This window comes from Nerophis ophidion, linkage group LG18, assembly GCF_033978795.1.
Source record: "Nerophis ophidion isolate RoL-2023_Sa linkage group LG18, RoL_Noph_v1.0, whole genome shotgun sequence".
Lineage (NCBI taxonomy): Eukaryota > Metazoa > Chordata > Actinopteri > Syngnathiformes > Syngnathidae > Nerophis > Nerophis ophidion.
Genome location: NC_084628.1, coordinates 12,168,338 through 12,193,362, shown reverse-complemented (window position 1 = coordinate 12,193,362; position 25,025 = coordinate 12,168,338). Strand labels below are relative to the sequence as shown.

Sequence of the window (25,025 nt, the reverse complement as noted above, 5' to 3'; positions counted from 1 at the left end):
AAAATGCATTGCTCTTCCTTTTTGCCTTTAACAGTAGCAGTTTAGAAGTCTGGAGTAAAAAAGTGCAAAAGTAGGTCAAATGCATTGGTTAATGTCAGGTGGTTAATCAAAGATCCATACAACATAATCTGATATGAATTCATAGTTTAAAGCACTATTTATGTATTTTTTATGATAGATAAGTGCTAAAAATATTTGTGCTTGCGCGCTTTGCACGCTCACATGAATTATTTGTGCCCCAGGTGTGCCCCAGTGCAGTATTAAGTCTCGTGACGCCCCTGGGTGGGCGGGTCACGCCCTGCTCTTGCTCTCTCACTGACACACAACAAGACAAGAGCCAAGCAAGTCCGAAGGTAGCGTTCTCGAACTGCAAGTACCGGCACTAAGTTTCGCTCGTTGAAATGCAAGGTAAGAATGCTATGTCCAGGGAAAAAAAAGTGTTTATTAACGTCTGCTTCAAGCAACTTGAATCACAGCTCACACCAACACATGCCAACATGACACTTGCTGCAGCTGCTAACCCAACCCCAAGCCTAAATGCAGCCATTTTTAAATCATATTCATCACATTTTGGAATTTGGATGAAACATGATAAGTCACAGATTTCTCGTTTGCATTATTGAAATTAGCTTGACAAAATACCCCGATATTTGTACACAAAAGTAATTTCATTGTCGGAATGCCATTCAGGAACGTTTTTAAAAGTTTTAGATGAATGCATGTCATTTATTTGCCCAAAATTTGCTGAAAGTTTTATCTAAAGTTATTTCAGGCTGTACAGGGCCAAGGCCCGAATGCAGCTGGGATAGGCTCCAGCCACACCCACTACCTTGAGAGGGACAAGCTGTAGAGTCCCGATAAATGCCAAATGGTCGAAAATAGTGTATATAAAGTTAAATTATTTTAATCATTTATCTGGTTTTCAGCCAGATAATATCTCTTACCTTATACACACACCATAATAATACTTGTATGTTAAACCACAGCACAATCCATCAAGCAGTGCGGCTTTATAGCTTACCAAAGTCATACTAAACTATGTTGATATATTTTTTGGAGCGCCGTGTGTAATGTTGTGTATTTTCAATGAACCATATAACATTGTGGTGTTGTTTACTTGAGTCATATTGCAGTCTACACGTTTGTCTTATGTGTGTGACGGCCATCATATTGCAGTTTACACATATATATTATGTGTGACTGCCATCTACTGGTCAGACTTATCATTTCACTATGTATCAAATAAAATAGCTTCGAGTTCGGTAAGCACAACCAAAATTATTCCGTACATAAGGCGGACTGTCAAGTTTTGAGAAACAAAAATAATTTTAAGTGTGCCTTATAGTCCTAAAAATATGGTATAAGAGATTAGTAAGACATTTGTGTTTTTAGTCTCTTGTGATTGTTGTTTTGCAAGCTCACATCTTCGCTCTCACCAAAAAGCGAAAATAATTAAAATGTTGCTGTTAGACTTTGGTAGCAGTTCTTTATTTACAGACTCTAAAATCCGATGACGTCATATTCTTCGCTCCCCATTGCCACAATTGAAGTGACTATTCTCTCAAAAGTGGAGCAAACAAGTGAAGGATATGATCAATTTCCTCACGCTTGTTGCTCATAAAGAGGCTCATAGGGAACCATATTTCTCTTAGAACATCATTAAAAAAGTCTCTTTTGACCTTTAACACATTTCATTTATTTTCGGTCTCTTCCGTTAAACGCGACTCAATGCCTCCATGCTGCCATTGATCAAGAGTCGTACCTTAATGTGCTGGTACTCCTTCTCCTCCTCTTGCAAAACCTCCAACTGCTTCAGAGCGGATTCCTGCTGGAACTCCCCGCGATCCACCTGCATGGAAATCAAGCAAAGTCTGAGCCGGCTGGCAGGAAACTCTCCGCCTTCAAAGTACGAGAGAACATTTGAGACGGAAGAATCAAACTTTCATCACTTCTTGCGGTATTAGTCAGACACCCTCACTCGGCGCTGGAAGGGGCGCATTAATAATGCATCCATGAAAATGTTCTTCCCTTAACAAAGTATAGTTTTGTAAAGTTGGCACAGCACGTTTTGTCGCAGTGGAAGAATGGGGAGAATCTGTCGCCTCAAAGCTTTCTACTACAAATAACCCCGCCCTGGAGCGTCATACACACAAAAAACCCTTAAGACTGGTGAGGCTTCAAATAGGGTCTTTCTGTGTCTGGCAGCGCCACGAGTACACCCACTGGAGGATTACCCCGGCAACAATGTTTTGACTCTTTAGCCTGCAGCATCATATCGATAAATTTAGCCTCTTAGCCTTGACGACGTCTTTTTGTTATGGCCTTACGCATGAAGTAATGAATTCCACAGCTTTGTCCATAATAATGTGTATTCATTATGCTAATGTCAGCTTGGGAAGGACATGCATAACAAATGAAACCTGTTTTGCTGCGGTTCTATTTCCGACAAAAGCTTAGAGAAAGGAAAGGACATATTATGGTGTTGGATTTAAGACACAAGCAATAAAGTTGGTATGGTGTATCTGGAAAGTATTTACAGCGCTTCACTTTTTCTACACTCAACCCACTATTTCAGAAAGAATACCAGTGATGACAGGAGTGTTGTGTTTTTAGGACCTACTGCAGAATAATAACTTTAGTCAAATATTCTTTAAATGACAGGAACGCACCTCTGTTCAAAAGGGAAAACAATCCAAAAACACAGTCATTGATTGTCTATATATATATATATATATATATATATATATATATATATATATATATATATATATATATATATATAAGAGATGCGCGGATAGGCAATTATATCATCCGCAACCGCATCACTAAAGTCGTCATCCACCCGCACCATCATTTTATCAGAACCGCAACCGCCCGCCCGTTGTTATACATCCAGAGTCGGCGACCTTTACCACTAAAAGAGCTAGTTAGACCCGTGTCACAAATTAAAGAAGGCAATGGGAGCAGCTAACGTTCTCGCGAGTATCCGACGGTGATCATTCAGATAATGGGAATAAGAGCGTGCTGTGAAGCCATTGCCTTAGACACCTTCAACATGTACGAACCGTTTGGCAGTCCGGCAACATGCTGTATGCAGCTTACGTAAACACACGTACAAGATTAAAGGGCATACTGGGTGATACAGAGTACACTAATGGTTGTGATATAAACCATTGTAACACTCTTACTAATATGCACCACACTGTGAAGCCACACCAAACAAGAATGACAAACACATTTCGGGAGAACATCTTCACAATAACACAACATAAACGCAACACAACAAATACCCAGAATCCTTTGCACCCACGACACTTCCTGAATATAATTTACACTCCCGCGCCCCCAACCCCGCCCACCTTACCGACGCACGGGGGGGTTGCTGCTAGTGGGGTGTATAATATAGTATAATATAGTATAATATAGATGCAAAGGATTCTGGGTATTTGTTGTGTTGTGTTTATGTTGTGTTACTGTGAGGATGTTCTCTCGAAATGTGTTTGTCATTCTTGTTTGGTGTGGCTTGCCTTGCAGTCGTGTGCGTGTGTCAGTGGAAACAACACACAACATATTGCTGGACTTGCAAGTAAATTGTACATGTTGTAGAAGGCGACAAAGCCAATGGCATAGCATGCTCTATTACTTACTAACTGGGTGACAGCCGGGAGACATATTTGTCAACTAATGTCTTCTTCGCTTTGTGACACGGGTCCAAAATGGCTCTTTAAACGGTAAAAGTTACCGATCTCTGAACCATGTATATCATATATTTTTTAAATGGTTCAACGACCACCCGCCCGAATCTATTTAAAATTTGTTTTTTCGTCATGTCACCCGCCGACCCGCGGTTTATCCGCGGACTCCGCGGATGAAACCGCGAACCGCGCATCTCTAATATATATATACAAAAACATACATAAGTCGCACTGGATTATAAATCGCATTTTTGGGGGAAATTAATTTAACAAAACCCAACACCAAGAATAGACATTTTATAGGCAATTTAAAATAAATAAAGAATAGTGAACAACAGGCTGAATAAGTGTACGTTATATGACGCATAAATAACCAACTGAGAAGGTGCCTGGTATGTTAACGTAACATATTATGGTAAGAGTCATTCAAATAACTATAACATAACATGCTATACGTTTACCAAACAGCCTGTCACTCCTGATCGCTAAATCCCATGAAATATTTTACGTCTAGTCTCATAAATAATATTATTTGATATTTTACGGTAATCGAGAGGAGCCAGATGAAGTGGTTCGGGCATCTGGTCAGGATGCCACCCGAACGCCTCCCTAGGGATGTGTTTAGGGCACGTCCAGCTGGTAAGAGGCCACGGGGAAGACCCAGGACACGTTGGGAAGACTATGTCTCCCGGCTGGCCTGGGAACGCCTCGGGATCCCCCGGGAAGAGCTAGACGAAGTGGCTGGAGATAGGGAAGTCTGGGCTTCCCTGCTTAGGTTGCTGCCCCCGCGACCCGACCTCGGATAAGCGGAAGATGATGGATGGATGGATGGATGGATGGATTTTACGGTAATGTGTTTATAATTTCACACATGAGTCGCTTCTGAGTTTAAGTCTAACCCCTGGCCAAACTATGAAAAAAACTGCGACGTATAGTTCGAAAAATACGGTATATGTTTTTATGTATTTATATATATATATATATATATATATATATATATATATATATAAACACACACATACAAGTTTTTTTTTTATTCTGGCAACTTAGCTGCCAGTTTTTCTACCTTAAAAACAAATGTACAGCCTTTCCATTAACAGCGATACACCTTTGAAAATAACAACCGCATAATTTCCGGTCAAAAACGGGAAACTCAGTCAACAAATTTTTTGACACAAAAAACAGTAGTAGTTTTTGTCAATTTATATATGCTGTAAAGAACAACGTAAAATGTATTGTGATTTTTAATAATTTGATGTGTAGTAGCTGTAAAGTTAAGTATGTTTGGTAACACTTTAGTATGAGGAAAACATATTCACCATTATTTACTTGCTTATTAACATGCAAATTAGCAACATTTGCTCTTAATTAGTTATTATTAAGTACTTATTAATGCCCTATTCTGCATGGCCATTTTATACAACCAGTAAGCCATTGACTAAGAGTGTTCCCTCAATAACCTCAGAATTATTGTTTATTAATAATACTAACCCTTATATAGTCCTCTACTGTCCAAATAACTCTAAATGAAGTCTTTTTCACTTTAATAAGCAACCAATTAATGGTGAATATGTTCCCCATACTAATGTGTTACCATATTTTTATTCAGACAAAAACATGTTTGGAAAGTATGATAATATACTGTAATATTTGTTGCAATATTGGTCACTATTACAGTTTAAAAGGTTTGCAATTTCGAGCAGTAAATATATTTTTTCTGTTAGAATAAAAAAAAAAACTATTACATTTAGTGAGAAAATACTAGGTACTTTATTGACATAACATTTCCAGGTGTTTGTGGGGCTTGAGTTTGACACCTGTGTCTTAGAGTGTCTACAGAAAAGCGCTTTCTAAATCTAATCCATTATTATCAATCTGTTAATATTACTTTTGGCCATGCATAAAGGGAAGTAGTACATTGTGACACTCACACTCACCATCAGTTGTTTCATAGAGGCGTGCTCCTCGTTTTCCCTGGCGGCGTTGTGGTCTTTGTGCACAATCTCCACCCGGATGTCGTTTTTCACAGACACCACTCCTTTCAGATCTGTCGGACACAGATGGCAGATTTATCTCAATAAGCCGCGCAAACACCGTTTTGTATTTCTTGACATTATAATTTCCCCGAATGCAGAGTTTTGCAATGCAACATATTCTGTGTCCCATAAAAGACCAGATACAATACACAATAACTAATAATAACTAGGAACACACAATCTGGTCCTGCATACACAATACAGTGGGGCAAAAAAGTATTAAGTCAGCCACCGATTGTGCAAGTTCTCCCACTTAAAATGGTGAGAGAGATCTGTAATTTTTATCATAGGTACACTTCAACTGTGAGAGACAGGATGTGAACAAAAAATTCCAGGAATTCACATTGTAGGAATTTTAAAGAATTTATTTGTAAATTATGGTGGAAAATAAGTATTTGGTCAACCATTCAAAGCGCTCACTGATTGAAGGAGGTTCTGGCTCAAAATCCAACGATACAAAAACATAGCCCCATTCATTCTTTCCTTAACACGGATCAATCGTCGTGTCCCCTTAGCAGAAAAACAGCCCCAAAGCATGATGTTTCCACCCCCATGCTTCACAGTAGGTATGGCATTCTTGGGATGCAACTCAGTATTATTCTTCCTCGTATCCTGTATCGGTTGGGGACATCTCTACGCTGCTGATCCGCCTCCGCTTGAGATGGTTTCCTGTGGACGGGACTCTCGCTGCTGTCTTGGATCCGCTTGAACTGAACTCTCGCGGCTGTGTTGGAGCCACTATGGATTGAACTTTCACAGTATCATGTTAGACCCGCTCGACATCCATTGCTTTCGGTCCCCTAGAGGGGGGGGGGGGGGGGGGGGGGGTTGCCCACATCTGAGGTCCTCTCAAAGGTTTCTCATAGTCAGCATTGTCACTGGCGTCCCACTGGGTGTGAATTCTCTCTGCCCACTGGGTGTGAGTTTTCCTTGCCCTTTTGTGGGTTCTTCCGAGGATGTTGTAGTCGTAATGATTTGTGCAGTCCTTTGAGACATTTGTGATTTGGGGCTATATAAATAAACATTGATTGATTGATTGATTCCTCCAAACACGACGAGTTGAGTTTATACCAAAATGGATACATGAATGATACAGCAGAGGATTGGGAGAATGTCATGTGGTCAGATGAAACCAAAATAGAACTTTTTGGTATAAACTCAACTTGTCGTGTTTGGAGGAAGAATAATACTGAGTTGCATCCCAAGAACACCACACCTACTGAGAAGCATGGGGGTGGAAACATCATGCTTTGGGGCTGTTTTTCTGCTAAGGGGACAGGACGATTGATCCGTGTTAATGAAAGAATGAATGGGGCCATGTATCCTGAGATTTTGAGCCAAAACCTCCTTCCATCAGTGAGAGCTTTGAATGGTTGACCAAATACTTATTTTCCACCATAATTTACAAATAAATTCTTTAAAATTCTTACAATGTGAATTCCTGGATTTTTTTTTCACTTATTGCAGACCTCTGTCATCATTTTAAGAGGGAGAACTTGCACAATCGGTGGCTGACTAAATACTTCTTTGCCCCACTGTATATGCAAGCTTCCACGGCGGCTCATTGTATTTTAGGCACAATGCTGATGATGGTAACTGTCAGATAACAAATTCTTACTTTCAGTTTTAATTTTGCTTGCAAGTTCTCTCTGGTGAGCACAGATGGAGACGGGCAGTGAGGGCATGACCAGGTGCGCTTCCTCTGTAGTATACACACAATAGACATGCTGAAGGGACCAGTAGCACACTTTTTTTTCTCTTGTTTGCTTCTTGGAATGAGACACTTGCTGACGGTCTCAAACCTGAGTCACTTGGTGCATGGGTGGGTGGCAGTGAACGTAGTAGCGCATGATGCAAATAGCCTGAAATGTGACTGAGCTTGCGTGAAATGAGTCCTTAGCACAATCTGGCTATGATCTGTGCGACGCAAAAATATGTCCATCTCAAGAAGTGAGCTTCTGTGAAGTGTGACAGTTTTGCCGCCGCTTGCATTTATCTTTGAGAGCTGCTTTGGTTTGATTTAATGAAAAGCAAGATCTGTTACAATAGATGGGTTTTATCATGGCGATTGTGGACCTAATGATGCTTCGGCATGCAAGGTTTTGGGTGATGATGATGATGATGAGCAGACTTACTTCTCTGGGAGCGGGTGCAACAGAACGCTCCAATGGTGCCCATGAGGACGATGAAGGCCACCAAAGCTCCCACGGCAATGCCGATGATCACCGCCACAGGGAGGGATTCTGTGGAAAAACACACACACGTTTGTCTTGAGAAAGACAATAATATTATTTCACAAATACCAAGACGACATATCGGGACAACATTTTACGAACAGCATGTAGACTGGTGTTTTTCAACCTTCTTTTGAGCCAAGGCACATTTTTTTTAATTAAAAAAATCCAAAGGCACACATTTAAAAAGGAAACTCAGGAGACAGTAAAAAGTGGTTGCCGCAATTCCATCCACCCATCCATTTTCTACCGCTTATTCCCTTGTGGGGTCGCGGGGGGCGCTGGCGCCTATCTCAGCTACAATCGGGCAGAAGGCGGGGTACACCCTGGACAAGTCGCCACCTCGTCACAGGGCCAACACAGATAGACAGACAACATTTACACTCACATTCACACACTAGGGCCAATTTTAGTGTTGCCAATCAACCTATCTGCATGTTTTTGGAGGTGGGATTGTTGGATATAAATCCAAACCACAACCAACCATCAATATAGCTCTTGTCTCAAAGTAGTGTCACTACCATAAAACACATCATAATGTGACTTACCGTATTTACGTGAATTGCCGCCGGGGCGCTAATTAATTTGAAACCTCTTCTCACTCCTGCGCTTACCAAAGACATGCGGTAAATGTAAGCATGCACTAATTATTTCAAAACCTCTTTTCACTCCGGCACTTACCAAAGGCATGCAGTAAAAAAATTGAGTGTGATGTAAGCTTGGACGTTAAATCCTACTGAATAGCTCTTAATCTTTTTCCCTTTATGCAATTTCAAATTACCGGTATTGAAATCAGCCTCCTCCATTTTGAAAATGATGACAGAGGAAGTGTCACTCGTGACGTCGCAAGTTTGACCAGGTGGTAATACCAAGCATGCGCTAATTATTTTGCGAAGCGGGTTTGACCCGGCAGTAATTCAAGGCAGGCGCATACTTTTTCCCCCTGCGGCAATTCAAGGAAATACGGTATTTTCGAGTTTTTGGGTGTTTTCCCGTGCAAAATGTTTTAGTTCTTGTCTTGCGCTCCTATTTTAGTGGCTTTTCCAGTTTTGTTGATATTTTCCTGTTGCAGTTTCATGTCTTCCATTGAGCCCCATTCCCCACACCTGCTTTGTTTTAGCAATCAAGACTACTTAAGTTGTTGCTGGCTTTTTTGCGTGGACATTGTGGATTGTACGTTGTCTCTGCTCCAACGACAGATGACTCTCCAGACCAGGGGTTCCCGTTACGTCGATCGCGAGCTACCAGTCGACCGCAGAGGGTGTGTCAGTCGATCACAAGCCAGGCATTAAAAAAATAGACATAAAAATGAGCAATCATCAATCTTCACCAAGACTTCACTATCGTCAGTGTTTTGACATTCTCGGCACCCTAGGATCTTGTGAGATGACGCTGGCTGCTGTGAGCTCATTATTAAAAACAAAATCCCTGACAGGACGGATAGAAACACTTTTTATTTCAACAGACTCTTGGGCCGTACCTGCTGTCATAACTCTAAAGACCGACTGCACAGTTCCTGTCTTCGCCATAAAAGACCTGCTTCATCCTGCCTGTGCTAACAAAATAAGAGTCTCAGAAAGCTAGCGTGCACAGAGTTTGATGCCAGTGTATTTCTCCCCTGCCCTCAGCGACCGCTCCCTCTCCTCGCTCGCCCACACACTTAATGACGTCACTCACCTGCTGTCAACACATTAAAGGGCCCCACAAACAAATGCTACTCTCATAACAAAGTGTTTGAAAACGATTATGCAAGTTGGACAAATGAGATGCCAAATCCAACCACTTTCATGTGGACTTTTTTTCTCCTCCATTTGAAAATGCAGACATTATCAGCACTACTGTCTGATTCCAATCAATGCAAGTCATCAAAATCAGGTAATACACCAACTTATATTCTTGTCTTCATGACAGAAAGGAATTTATATGTGTTAAACATGCTTGTATTATCATTAAACAGCATTAACTTGTTAACAAAAATGTCTCTTTCATAAATAAATAAATATACATTTAAAATATGAATGAGGTAGATCTCCTCGACTTGGTCAATTGAAAAGTAGCTCGCCTGCAGAAAAAAAGTGAGCACCCCTGCTCCAGACCATACTTTTGATTTTTTTAGTATCGTTTTAAAGCATGAGTGTCAAACTCTGGCCCACGGGCCATGTATGGCCCGCCGTAAAATTTCATTTGGCCCTTGAGGCAATATCAAATTAACATTACAGCTGGCCCGCCGGTACTATAAAGGCACTGCTTTTAGCGTTGTCTACAATATGTTGTCACGTCCGCTTTTACTCCATACAAACAGCGTGCCGGCCAAGTCACATGATATATGCGACTTGTACACACACTTAAGTGAAGGCCAAGCATACTTGCTCAACAGCCATACAGGTCAGACTGAGGGTGGCCGTATAAATAACTTTAACACTGTTACAAATATGCGCCACACTGTGAACCCACACCATACAAGAATGACTAACACATTTCGGGAGAACATCCGCAACGTAACACTACATAAACACCACAGAACAAATACCCAGAACCCCTTGCAGCACTGAGAGGCGGTATAGTGCCGAATATGATTCATTAGTATCGGGGTACTATACTAATACCGGTATACCGTACAATCGTCCAATTATTGTATCATTTAGACCATGGGTGTCAAACTCAAATACAGAGTGGGCCAAAATTTAAAACTGAACTAAGCCGCGGGCCAAAGTTGAACAAATTAACCTTTAATAGGGACGCAAATGAGTTTTGCATTGAATATTGAGCAAGCAAGGCTTATATAACTTTATAGTGACATGCAAAATCCTATTTCAAATAATAATAATACAAAAATATCAATGGCATATCAAATACAATTTTAATAAAAATAGAATGCTTCTTTTCTGTTTGCAGCGTTCTGAGGTAAACATCAAAATATTTTTTTTCCACAGGCTAATAATACATTTGAAAATAAAATAATAATAATAAATGAATCAAACACTGAAGCCTTGAAGTAGAAAGAGAATGTGCATGGATACAAAGTTAATTACTGCACTAATTTGCTATAACACATAACTTAGTAGTGCAAAATCAACTTTCAAAAAACAAACAAAAAATGATCAATTGTGTATTAAATACAATTTGTTCTCCCGAAATGTGTTTGTCATTCTTTTTTGGTGTGGGTGCACAGTGTGGCGCATATTTGTAACAGTGTTAAAGTTGTTTATATGGCCACCCTCAGTGTGACCTGTATGGTTGTTGACCAAGTATGCTTTGCATTCACTTGTGTGTGTGTAAAAGCCGCAAATATTAATGTGACTGGGTTCGGCACGCTGTTTGTACGGAGGAAAAGCAGACGTGATGACAGGTTGTAGGGAACGCTAAAGGGAGTGTCTTGAAGGCATGCCCCCAATATTGTTGTCCGGGTGGAATTTGGTAGAAATTTGGGAGAATGGTTGATTTTCAGGCGGGGCACTGAACTTGGGGAGTCTCCCGGGAAAATTGGGAGGGTTGGCAAGTATGAGCGGTGAATGCGGTGGATAATATCAGCGGGCCAGCTCTAATGTTAAATTGATATTGCCTCAAGGGCCGGATAAAATTACACGGCGGGCCAGAGTTTGACACCCATGATTTCTTAACACACACAGACTGTAAGTGTCTGTGTGTGTTAAGCACGGTGCTGGTTGTGTTTTTTTTTCTGCACTAGAGGACAAGTATGTTCTCAAACCTGCAGGCAAAATATCTCCATGCAGCTGTGGTGTTTAAAGGTCCTCATCAAACACTTTAATGAGGGCCGGAGTTCCCCACATTCTTGACCTCCTCGCTTTAGTGCAAGTGAATCCAAACAAGCAAGTGCTCTTCCCACACCATTAAAGACAGTTTAATGCCTCCATTGGTCAATGTCACTTTCACATGAGCAGCTTATAATTTATCATCTGCGATAAGTGGAGAGACTAAGCGACCTTCCCCGGTGGCAGAGAGGGAAAAGGTCAACAGATAGAACGTATTAATTTTTCTTAAAAGGGTCTCATAATGAAGAACGGGAAGTTTATGTCTGTTTAGAATGTTATTCGGGATATCTTAACGGGGGAGGCGGGTGTTATAGGAGCAGCTGTGGCAGAGGCATTAAAATGTTTGATTCTCTTGGAAAACAACTTTATAATGGCTGCCCTTGAGCAAGGCAACTGGGACCAGAATAACTTTACAAATAGATAAACATGACAGTTTCAACTTTCTTTGCTATTTTTCTTGTGTTTTGTATCATTTCCGATCTGGTGCTGCAATTATGGTTCTACTTCCTGATGGATCCCTTGTTTAGCTGCACCTTTGCCTTCTGTTACGTTTTATGCCAGCACACCTGTTTTCCATTAGTAACCTCATCTATTTAGTTTCATCCCTTGCTAGTGCTGAAACATTGAGCTTTGTACCTCAATAAGTGTTTGTCTTCACTGCAAAGAAGAGCTGACACAATATATATTAAAAAAAATATATTAGATTTTTGGAAAAAAAACTAATTAATAAAAATGTGAAATAATTTTACTTAATAAAACCTCCTGAATTAATATTTGTATATCCAGAAATCAGCAGGACTTTTAAGCAAAAAAATAAGTATTTTTAAACGCATTTTTTCATCTTGCAATTTTTAAATTAAGCATCATCCTAAAACAATATATAGTATGTTGGGAAAATCAAAATATACTATTTGAATAGTTATTTATCATATATTTTAACAGTTTTAAATTACAATAGTACTTGTACGATAACAACATTACATTTAGATATTTTTAACTAGGACACTAGCCAAAATAAACGGTAGAATACAAGAATATGTTTTAAAGGTTGGTTGGTTGAAGTCTAAAACTCTAAACAAATCCATCCATCCATCCATCCATCCATTTTCTACCGCTTATTCCCTTTCGGGGTCGCGGGGGGCGCTGGCGCCTATCTCAGCTACAAATCTACTTACAAAAATCTTGTCTGAACAGAAGAAACGAAAAGTATAAACAATGGAAAATTGTTTTCATTTGGAAGGATTTTTCTTTCCAAAATAATTCACTTTATTAAACTATTATTTGCATAATAAAATAGTTTTACTTATAATATTTAACAATACTATGGTAAGGAAAAATATGTTTTCAACGTTGATTGTTTGAAGTTTGTTTGAAACATGCACAGTAAACAGTAAATCACTGTATACAATATATTGTATGTCGGGAAAACCCAAATATCTTATTTGAATAGTTATTTATTATAGTTGTAACAGTTTTAAATCAGAATAGACATAATATAATTGTCCATTCTAAAATTAAGATTACGATGAATAATTAATAAAATTAACAATAAAAATGAGTAAAACGCTCTTCAAATTAACGATATTTCTAGAAAATGGAAAATAATTTGCACTGTTATTTGCACTTCCATGCTATGCTAGTTTTTTTTTTTCCGATTACAAAAAGGGCTTTTACCTTTACATTGCCTTCCTTGCTCTGCATCCTGTGGTTAAGAACGGAATGTTTTGATTTGTGAGGCTTTCTTACATAATCATCTAACCTTATTGAACAATATTATATTACTATGTTTTTGGTGGAAGAATGTTCAATATACAAACCTGTTCCAGAACCAATTAGTAGAGGTGTCCAATAATATTTTTCCATAAATACTTTAAAATGTTATATTGGGAATTATCGGTATCGGTTTCAATGAGTAAAATTTATGACTTTTTAAAATACAGCTGTACGGAGCGGTTGGTCTAGTATACTCTGGACTGAAGGTGTGTGCCTTCATTGTTTTTGTAGCTGTTGTATTGAGGCATGTTAAAAAAAATTAAATTAAATAATGCACTTTTTGAAAGTCAAAGTATAGTATTTCCCATAGTTGTAATGGGTATCAGGAATATCTCAGGGAGAGCATGTCCCAAATTCCAAGCTGTTTTGAGGCATGTTAAAAAAAATAATGCACTTGGTGACTTCAATGATAAAAATGGCAGTGCCATGTTGGCACTTTTTTCCATAACTGGAGTTGAAGTTGTTCTCCTATTTTGGAAAACCTTGCTTTTGATCAGTTGTTCGAAACTTGTATCAGTAGGTTGCACAGTACAGTAAATATTCCGTACAATTGACCACTAAATGGTAACACCCCAATAAGTTTTTCAACTTGTTTTAGTCGGGGTCCATGTTAATCAATTCATGGTAAAGTTACATTGTTTAATGCGTCCAACCGGGCATCACAACACAATTAGGCATAATAATGTGTTAATTCCATGACTGTGTATATCGGTATCGGTTGATATCGGAATCGGTAATTAAGAGTTTGACAATATCGCAATAGCGGCAAAAAAAGCCTTTATCGGACATCTCAACCAATTAGGTCTGTAAATCGAGGTTCCGATGCACTAATAAGTGACATAATGTACAATAACACATATGTATCTGTAAGTATGTACAGTGGGGCAAAAAAGTATTTAGTCAGCCACCGGTTGTGCAAGTTCTCCCAGTTAAAATGATGACAGAGGTCTGTAATTTTCATCAGAGGTACACTTCAACTGTGAGAGAGAATGTGAAAAAAAAATCCAGGAATTCACATTGTAGGAATTTTAAAGAATTTATTTGTAAATTATAGTGGAAAATTAGTATTTGGTCAACCATTCAAAGCTCTCACTGATGGAAGGAGGTTTTGGCTCAAAATCTCACGATACATGGCCCCATTCATTCTTTCCTTAACACGTATCAATCGTCCTGTCCCCTTAGCAGAAAAACAGCCCCAAAGCATGATGTGTCCACCCCCATGCTTCACAGTAGGTTTGGTGTTCTTGGGATGCAACTCAGTATTCTTCTTCCTCCAAACACGACGAGTTGAGTTTATACCAAAAAGTTCTATCTTGGTTTCATCAGACCACATGACATGGATGCATGGATGATACAGCAGAGGATTGGGAGAATGTCATGTGGTCAGATGAAACCAAGATAGAATTTTTTGGTATAAACTCAACTCGTCGTGTTTGGAGGAAGAAGAATACCGAGTTGCATCCCAAGAACACCATACCTACTGTAAAGCGTGGGGGTGGAAACATCTTGCTTCGGGGATGTTTTTTCTGCTAAGGGTACAGGACGATTGATCCGTGTTAAGGAAAGAATGAATGGGGCCATGTATCGTGAGATTTTGAGCCAAAACCTCCTTCCATCAGTGAGAGCTTTGAATGGTTGACCAAATACTTATTTTCCAACTTAATTTACAAATACATTCTTTAAAATTCCTACAATAGGAATTTCCGGCTTTTTTTTTTCACATTCTGTCTCTCACAGTTGAAGTGTACCTATGATGAAAATTACACACCTCTGTCATCATTTTAAGTGGGAGAACTTGCACAATCGGTGGCTGACTAAATACCTTTTTGCCCCACTGCATGCCTAGCCTTTTGAAAAAAAAAAAAATCTTAACGAATAATTTTGATATTAACGTGACGTCCCAAAAGCTGCCCAATCAAGTCACTGTGCAGTCTTTGGTCACATGACTACCAAAGCTCACTGGCCGGATGTGATGATAGCAACACAACACAGACACAAAAACACACTATTTGTCTGCTAAAGTCTCACTACAAGTACATGAATTGGAGAAGAGGAAGATGGAACCTGTCGGACCTTGGCTCCCACCTTGTTCCTTAAGGCGTATGATCTCGGTGTCGGAGCCGAAACTGTTCCACGCCGTGCAGTTGTAGATGGTCTGGAAGTCAGCTGGCACGATGTTACTCATGGTCAGCGTGGAGATGACGCCTTCCTCCGTGGTCACCGTCTCAACCGTGTAGCGGCCGGACGTCCCGGACTCTAACACGGTCTCCTTCCAGGACCAGGCCTAAGGAAGCAGCACAGAGATAAAGATGCCATATGTCTTGTTCATCTTGCGAATGCATGAGGACCTTTGGCGGAGGATTTATAGAATAGTGAGGAGTGAACGCAATAAAGTGACAATAAAGGAGTGGAGGGCTAAAAGCCAACTCAGCCTACTCAATAAAACCCCTTTTGCTCGTGTGTGTGCGTAGCTCTATGGAAATAAATGTCAGTATGTACAGAAGGTCCATCAGTCTGGACCACAATAAAAGACTGTTTGATAAATTGCTATACTCTTGTGTTCAAACGTTGGTCACCTGAGATTTAAATTCATCTTTTCTTTTCAGGCAGGTTCATATTCTTGCTTCCCTGTCTTTCCCCATCAACGTCGGATTCTTTGCCAGAAAACACTTTTGTTGTTCACTTTGAAATAACTACAACCAGTCCCTCTTTAGTTGCTCTTTGAGTCCATTAGAATGACGTTAACGACAAACATGTGATCCAAGTGAGCGTAAAAGAACTGAAATGCTCCAACGTGCTAGTTTCCTCCTTTTTTTTGTTTTTCTCCATAATTTTAATTGCAGAGTAACTTAAAAAAAACGGTCTTTTTTATAGGATTTTTGAAAAAGTCTATACTACTTGAAACAATCTACTTACAAAAATGTTGTCTAAATAGAAGAAACATAGTATAAACAATGGAAAGTTGTCGTGATTTTTACCAAAAGTATTTATTTTATTCAACTATTTTTGCATAATAACATAATATTATTTAAGATAAAGATTAGTTTATTTTTCAAAGGGGATGATGCAATTTCATAACGCGGACAGGCAATTATATCATCCGCAACCGCATCACCAAAATTGTCATCCACCCGCTGTTCACCCGAACCAATATTTTATTGGAAACTTAACCGCCCGCCACCCGCTCGTTGAAATACATCAGAGTTCGGCCACTTTTAACACTCAAAAAGCTATTTAAACCCGTTTCACAGAGTAAAGAAGACAATGGGAATCACAAACGTCCTCACGTATATCCAATGGTGTTCATCCTAATGATAAGAATAAGGGCGTGCTGTGAAGCCATTGCCTTTGACACCTTCAACAACATGTACAAACCAATTGTTAGAGCAGCAACATGTTGTATGAAGCTTCCGCAATCATACGTACAAGATTGAAAGGCATACTGGGTGATACAGTATGCCTTTATGGCATACTGTATCACCCAGTATGATGGTTGTGATATAAACAATTTTAACACTCTTACCAATATGCGCCACACTGTGAAGCCAGACTAAACAAGAATGACAAACACATTTCGGGAGAACATACTCACAGTAACACAACATAAACGCAACACAACAATTACCCAGAATCCTTTGCATCCGTGACAATTCCTGAATAATTGTACACCCCCGCGCCCCCAACCCTCTATCTAATTAAAATCTATTTTTTTCCTCATGTCACCCGCCCGACCCGCGGGTTATCCGCGGACTCCGCAGATGAGACCGCAAACCGCGCATCTCTACTACACATGGTTAAAAAAGCCATTAGCCAGAAGGCTAGTTTTTATTTATAGTCCCCTGGTTGTGATGTAAAAAAAGGCAGTAAAATTACAATTTCAAAGAAAAGGAAAATAAAGAGCGAGAAAAATAAAAAAAAACACACAATACATATACGATAAAATAAAAAATAAATTTCACCATCACAACATAACATTTATCATAGCATCAACGTAGACTCATCTTTTAGTGCTGGCACTACATATAGTATTTCATGATAAGAATATTACTAGTACTATAGTAACATAAATATATATATATATATATATATATATATATATATATATACAAAAGCCAAAATAATTCAACCGTAATACAAACATATGTTTTCAAGGTTGGTTCAAGTTTATTTCGAACATGTATTCAGTAAATCACATATGTTACTCATTTATTTTTATAGAACATTTGAAAAAGTCTACTTTATTACTTTAAATGAATCTACTTACAATAATCTTGTCCGAACAAAAGAAACGGAACAATGGAAAAAAAATTTTTAATTTGGAATGATTTTTCTTTCCAAAATAATTCACTTTATTAAGCTATTTGTCACACAATAAAATAGTATTAGTTGTAGTATTTAATAATATGGTAATTCAAAAATATGTTTTCAAGCTTTCATATATTTTTTTTAATTTTTATTTTGTCTCATCTCTTCCTACAACTTTTCGACTTCATAGCAATTACTAACACATATGTTCACTTCCTGTTCCTAGTTGGTCCAAAATTTACATCAATGCTTTCTAAATACAACAGTTCTATTAATGAATACTTATATCAGTTATGAATCACTTAATGAGATGTAAAATATATCTTATTTTTTTTAAATGTATGATGTTTATCCTAATTCTTTTTACTTGTACTTTGTAAACACTTGTTTGTTTAAACAGCCTCCTAAACTGGATCATATTATTACTACATTGCTGATTTGTTTTATTAATCTATCCGACGTGGTTGGATTAAATATTTAAAATACTGTATATGAACATTATGTTGAATATGTTTGTGTTTTAAGCAATTTTAGAAATTTTGAAAACATTTTACAAAAACATTTTTTTTTATTATTAAATTGTAGTTTTAGTTTTAAATAAACCTGTCAGAAATGCGTCAATATGGTATGGAGGGCCTAGTGGTACAAAAGTAAATAAACATTTAAATCATTACTTAAATTTGTCAATTCATTGTAACTGGAATTAAATATACATTTGTAATATCAAATGTTCAGTTCAGTACAGTTTCAATTTATTTCGAAAATGCATAAGATACAATGTGATGAATCACACAATTCCAGCTGTTTCATTACAGCACGTCTGAAAAGGAGAAGGAAGAAGCAGAGCTTATTTAATCCTACCCCTTTTCATACCATAGTCATTTTTTTTCCCATTTCCGTGTTCTCTGTAACAGAACAGTGAATAAATGCATATTAAATAATTAATATACCATAGTAAGCAAATACATATTAAATACATAAATATTTGTTTCAATAAAAAGAGGAGAATAAAAAAGTGTTCAAGATGTGCATCATAATTCTTGTTTTGTGTACTTTGTGAACCTTTGTAGTTTGAACAGTCTCTTAAACTGAATCAAATTGGTGCTTTGTTTGATTTCTTTGGTTAATCCAGGGGTGCCCACACTTTTTCTGCAGGCGAGCTACTTTTCAATTGACCAACTTGAGGGGATCTACCTCATTTATATATATCATTTATATTTATGTATTTATGAAAGAGACATTTTTGTAAACAAGTTAAATGTGTTTAATGATAATACAAGCATGTGTAACACATATAGATGTCTTTCTTTCACGAGGACAAGAATATAAGTTGGTGTATTACCTGATTCTGATGACTTGCATTGATTGGAATCAGACAGTAATGATGATAACACCCACATTTTCAAATGGAGGAGAAAAAAAGTTGTCCTTTCTGTACAATACCACATGAAAGTGGTTGGTTTTTGGCATCTAATTCATCCAGCTTCCATACACTTTACAAGAAAAAAATTGGCGGCAAATTCCGTAGCTTGCTTGATTGACATTCACGGCACCCGAGGGTCTTGTGAGATGACGCTGGCTGCTGCCAGTTCATTATTATGAAAAAATGACAGAGAGGAAGGCGAGAAACACTTTTTATTTCAACAGACTTTCGCGCAGTTCCTTCCGTCAAAACTCTAAAGGCCGACTGCACATTTCCTATCTTCACAATAAAAGCCCTGCTTCATGCTGCCTGCGCTAACAAAATAAGAGTCTCGGAAAGCTGGCGTGCACAAGTGATGTGCACGCCAGCTTTCTGAGGGATTGCTTGTGCACGCCAGTTTTCCGAGACTCTGTATTTAGTTAGCGCAGGCAGCATGAAGCAGGGCTTTAATTGTGAAGATAGGAAATGTGCAGTCGGCCTTTAGAGTTTTGACGGAAAGTACGGCGCGAGAGTCTGTTGAAATAAAAAGTGTTTCTCGCCTTCCTCTCGGTCATATTTTAATAATAATGATCTTGCAGCAGCCAGCGTCATCTCACAAGACCCTCCGGTACCGTGAATGTCATTTAAGTGACGTCTTGGTGAAGATTGATGATCACTAGTTTTTAGGTCTATTTTTTTTAAAAGCCTGGCTCGAGATCGACTGACACACCCCCCGCGGTCGACTGGTAGCTCGCGATCGACGTAATGGGCACCCCTGGGTTAATCCGTTCCATAATTGAATTCCACATACTTATATACTAAAGGTTTTAAGTGTTGTACGAGCATACAAATATTTTAATTTAGATTATCCTATAAGGTTACATTTCTTCTCTTTTGTTGAGAAGAATTGTTGTACATGCTTAGGTAGCAGATTATAGTTTGCTTTTTACATCATTTTAGCTCTTTGCAAATGCACCAAATCGTTGAATTTCAATAATTGTGATCCAATAAATAAAGGCTTTGTATGTTCTCTATATCCAACATCATGTATTATTCAAACTGATCTTTTTTGTAACACAGTGAGTTAATGTGTCAATTTATTTAATCTAAGATTATTAGGGGGGTAACGGTACACCAAAATTTCGGTTCGGTACGTACCTCGGTTCAGAGGTCACGGTTCGGTTCATTTTCCGTACAGTAAGAAAAAAACAAGATATACATTTTTTGATTACTTATTTAACAAATTTGCTAAATCTTCCACCAAAAATTATTTTCTTAGTGGAATATTTGATGTGAAGTAATCGGAAACTTGGATAGGTCAATAATTCATAATAACATTGATTTTGATTCAATATTATGTTTTAAACAATGACAGTTTGAAAAAAAAAAAACAGCTTTGTTTTATTAGTGATCGTTGCAAGTTTTTCTAAATAACATTTAGCATTATAGATTGTTTATTTTACTTTTGTTTAGGTTTTTGTTTATTTTAATAGTTTTTTTAGAATGTGCCGTGGGTCTTTAAAACATTAGCTGTGTGCCGCAAATGGCCTCCGGGGCACACTTTTGAAACCCCTGCTATAGATAATAAAAAATCAAATCTGATTAATCAAAGGATAAAAAGCAGAGCCTGGCGACGCATGCGCGTTTCTCATAACTCTCTCGCTTTCTCTGTCTCGGCCCTGCCCTCACGAATGTTAACGCTGTGTGCACCACTTTTTTTTTTTTTTTTTTTAACCCCTTCTTAACCCTGAACGTACATTGAAAATACATACAACCATAACTTAAAATGCCGGACATTCGAGGCATTTAAGAAGCTCCACCTGTACAGCTCTGCAAAGAGGACATATCCCATGAAAAGAGGAGGTGTGGTCAGTCTATCATAGCCCAGTCGTTGCTAGCATGCTGTGTGTTGTTGTTTTTTTTGATTGATTGAAACTTTTATTAGTAGATTGCACAGTACAGTACATATTCCGTACAATTGACCACTAAATGGTAACACCCCAATAAGTATTTCAACTTGTTTAAGTCGGGGTCTACGTAAATTAATTCATGGTGCCTCGGTGTGCATTGTTTACACAACGTGCTGTGCGCTACTCATATGTCCGTGTCGTTCGGTTCACCTGCGAACCGAACCGAAACCCCCGTATCGAAACGGTTCAATACAAATACAGGTACCGTTACACTCCTAAAGAATATACTCAATTATTTCACGTGTGGCGCAGTGGGAGAGTAGCCGTGTGCAACCCAAGGGTCCCTGGTTCAATCCCCACCTACTACCAAGAACGTCACGTCCGTTGTGTCACGAGCAAGACACTTCACCCTTGCTCCTGATGGGTCGCTGGTTAGCGCCTTGCATGGCAGCTCCCTCCATCAGTGTGTGAATGTGTGTGTGAATGGGTAAATGTGGAAGTAGTGTCAAAGCGCTTTGAGTACCTTGAAGGTAGAAAAGCGCTATACAAGTACAACCCGACTGTAGCTGAGATAGGCGCCAGCGCCCCCCGCGACCCCAAAAGGGAATAAGCGGTAGAAAATGGATGGATGAAGTACAACCCATTTATCATTTATTTATTTGTGTTCATTATTTCATGATTGAATTATTTAATTAATGACACATTTGAACTAGTTATGGGAATACTTATTTATACAATTTTCTCCCATTCGGCCCTCCATAGTATGTTTTTTTTGATTGATTGAGACTTTTATTAGTAGATTGCACAGTACAGTACATATTCCGTACAATTGACCACTAAATGGTAACACCCCAATAAGTATTTCAACTTGTTTAAGTCGGGATCTACGTAAATTAATTCATGGTGCCTCGGTGTGCATTGTTTACACAACGTGCTGTGCGCTACTCATATGTCCGTGTCGTTCGGTTCACCTGCGAACCGAACCGAAACCCCCGTATCGAAACGGTTCAATACAAATACAGGTACCGTTACACCCCTAAAGATTATACTCAATTATTTCACGTGTGGCGCAGTGGGAGAGTAGCCGTGTGCAACCCGAGGGTCCCTGGTTCAATCCCCACCTACTACCAAGAACGTCACGTCCGTTGTGTCACGAGCAAGACACTTCACCCTTGCTCTTGATTGGTCGCTGGTTAGCGCCTTGCATGGCAGCTCCCTCCATCAGTGTGTGAATGTGTGTGTGAATGGGTAAATGTGGAAGTAGTGTCAAAGCGCTTTGAGTACCTTGAAGGTAGAAAAGCGCTATACAAGTACAACCCGACTGTAGCTGAGATAGGCGCCAGCGCCCCCCGCGACCCCAAAAGGGAATAAGCGGTAGAAAATGGATGGATGAAGTACAACCCATTTATCATTTAAATGATAAATGGGTTGTACTTGTCTAGCGCTTTTCTACCTTCAAGGTACTCAAAGCGCTTTGACACTACTTCCACATTTACCCATTCACACACACATTCACACACTGATGGAGGGAGCTGCCATGCAAGGCGCCAACCAGCACCCATCAGGAGCAAGGGTGAAGTGTCTTGCTCAGGACACAACGGACGTGACGAGGTTGGTACTAGGTGGGATTTGAACCAGGGACCCTCGGGTTGCGCACGGCCACTCTCCCACTGCGCCACGCCATCCCTAATTTATTTATTTGTGTTCATTATTTCATGATTGAATTATTTAATTAATGACACATTTTAAGTAGTTATGGGAATACTTATTTATACAATTTTCTCCCATTCGGCCCTCCATAGTATGTTTTTTTTGATTGATTGAGACTTTTATTAGTAGATTGCACAATACAGTACAAATTCCGTACAATTGACCAATAAATGGTAACACCCAAATAAGTTTTTCAACTTGTTTAAGTCGGGGTCCACGTTAATGAATTGATGGCACAAATATATTCTATCAGCATAATACAGTTATACATTGAATTATTTGCACCATTTACAATCCGGGGGGGTGGGATGTGGAGGGGGGTTGGGGCGGGGGAGGGGTTAGTTTTGGTTAAAATCAGCACTTCAGTCGGTTGGGTGATACAATGACTGAAATAAACATGATTACTAAAATAATGTACAACTTTTCTTGCTGAAATACATTTTTTTTTAACCCCCAATTGACTCATGTTACAACATTCTTGAAAATGCAACCTGCCTTATTACCTCTATAAACGTTCATCTTGCCCAAACCTTAAGTCTCCTACTGCCGACCTGTCCCCAATTAGCTGATCTTATGAAATATGCCCACAGAGGGTAGTACGCGCCGGCAAGCACCGCACGTTAATAATTAGGGTTTTCAGAGCTGCCTGTTTATATTATGGCTATAAATCTGGACGGGATCCACGCTGTGTAAATCAAACGAGCGCCGCTGTTCCAACTGCTGTTTCGACCTTTCCCGTAAGGTAACGAATGCTCATCATTACGCCGTAATGTCGCTCAGCGTCTTACCTCCAATCGTAACAAGGGCCGAGATGAGGGAAAGTACTCACGATGCGATCCGGTGGAGGGGTGCTTCGGATGAAACATTTGATCTGTCCTTTCTCGCCGTGCAAGGCTTGTTGTGTCTGAGTGCTGGAGATGGTGGGCGGCCCTGCAAACAACAGTTATGAAGAAGGCGCGTCAGTGCAATGGAAGAATGCGAGTCTGTCGCAGGGAGGTGGGTTACATGAGGATTCTTGTGAGAAAAGTTGTTTCAAATGTGCTGGATTACAGTGGTGCCTCAAAATACGAACATCCCGGTTTACTAGTTTTTTTCAGGATATGGGCTACTTGCTATGAAGTGAAGTGAATTATATTTATATAGCGATTTTTTCTCTTTTGACTCAAAGCGCTTTACATAGTGAAACCCAATATCTATTTTTTTACATTCAAACCAGTGTGGGTGGCACCGGGAGCAGGTGGGTAAAGTGCCTTGCCCAAGGACACAACGGCAGTGACTAGGATGGCGGAAGCGGGAATCGAACCTGCAACCCTCAAGTTGCTGGCACGGCCACTCTACCAACTGAGCTAAACATCTGGTGTCTTACCCGCTAGCATTAGCTTATATACTTTTGTTCATCCAGCACGGGAATAAGGGAACCTGAATGTGAAGAACAGTGCTGAGGAAAGGTGGGTGATGCTTATTATATTAAAGAAATAAACAGTGTTCTGAAAATTATTTTTTAAAAGTAATTAATTATAATTACCCGGGGTAACAGTTCGCATGCTGACAAAGCTTAACCTATAGTTACTATAACAATTTACAAGGTTAATAGAGTTGTCTTCTCTTTCTTACCTTCCATTTATCTGCTTTCTTTTGTATTTTAAGTTGTCATTACACATATGAATTGTTAAATCTGAACAATTGTATTTTTGATAATAGAGGTAATTATTGTTATTATTCATCGGTATTTGCATTGCTCCATTTGTAGTGTAATAATGTTCATTGTCATTTCTGTATTAATTATTTCACTAACTGCTTTTCTGCTATCCCTTCTACCATCATATTTGTACATATCCTGTTTATTAATGTTGTTCTATTGTTGTTGTTGTTGTTGTCCATCCATCCATCCATTTTCTACCGCTTATTCCCTTTCGGGGTCACGGGGGGCGCTGGCGCCTATCTCAGCTACAATCGGGCGGAAGGCAGGGTACACCTTGGACAAGTCGCCACCTCATCGCAGGGCCAACACAGATAGACAGACAACATTCACACTCACATTCACACACTAGGGCCAATTTTAGTGTTGCCAATCAACCTATCCCCAGGTGCATGTTTTTGGAAGTGGGAGGAAGCCGGAGTACCCGGAGGGGAACCCACGCATTCACGGGGAGAACATGCAAACTCCACACAGAAAGATCCCGAGCC

The 25,025-nt window shown here is 39.2% G+C and overlaps 1 protein-coding gene across 7 annotated transcripts in view; it reads right to left on the bottom strand.

Moving 5' to 3' along the window:
• kirrel3b (kirre like nephrin family adhesion molecule 3b) overlaps positions 1-25,025 on the bottom strand; it is a 587,440-nt gene that overhangs the window by 25,358 nt on the left and 537,057 nt on the right. The window contains exons 12-17 of one of the 7 annotated variants that reach the window (XM_061878745.1): positions 23,668-23,768; positions 15,585-15,795; positions 7,867-7,974; positions 7,350-7,433; positions 5,627-5,742; positions 1,763-1,849 (exon numbers count right to left, since the gene is read on the bottom strand). In XM_061878745.1, coding sequence (XP_061734729.1) covers positions 1,763-1,849; positions 5,627-5,742; positions 7,350-7,433; positions 7,867-7,974; positions 15,585-15,795; positions 23,668-23,768 — 707 coding nt within the window. The remainder of the gene's footprint in view (positions 1-1,762; positions 1,850-5,626; positions 5,743-7,349; positions 7,434-7,866; positions 7,975-15,584; positions 15,796-23,667; positions 23,769-25,025) is intronic. The other 6 variants (XM_061878746.1, XM_061878747.1, XM_061878748.1 and 3 more) reach the window with 6 other exon arrangements.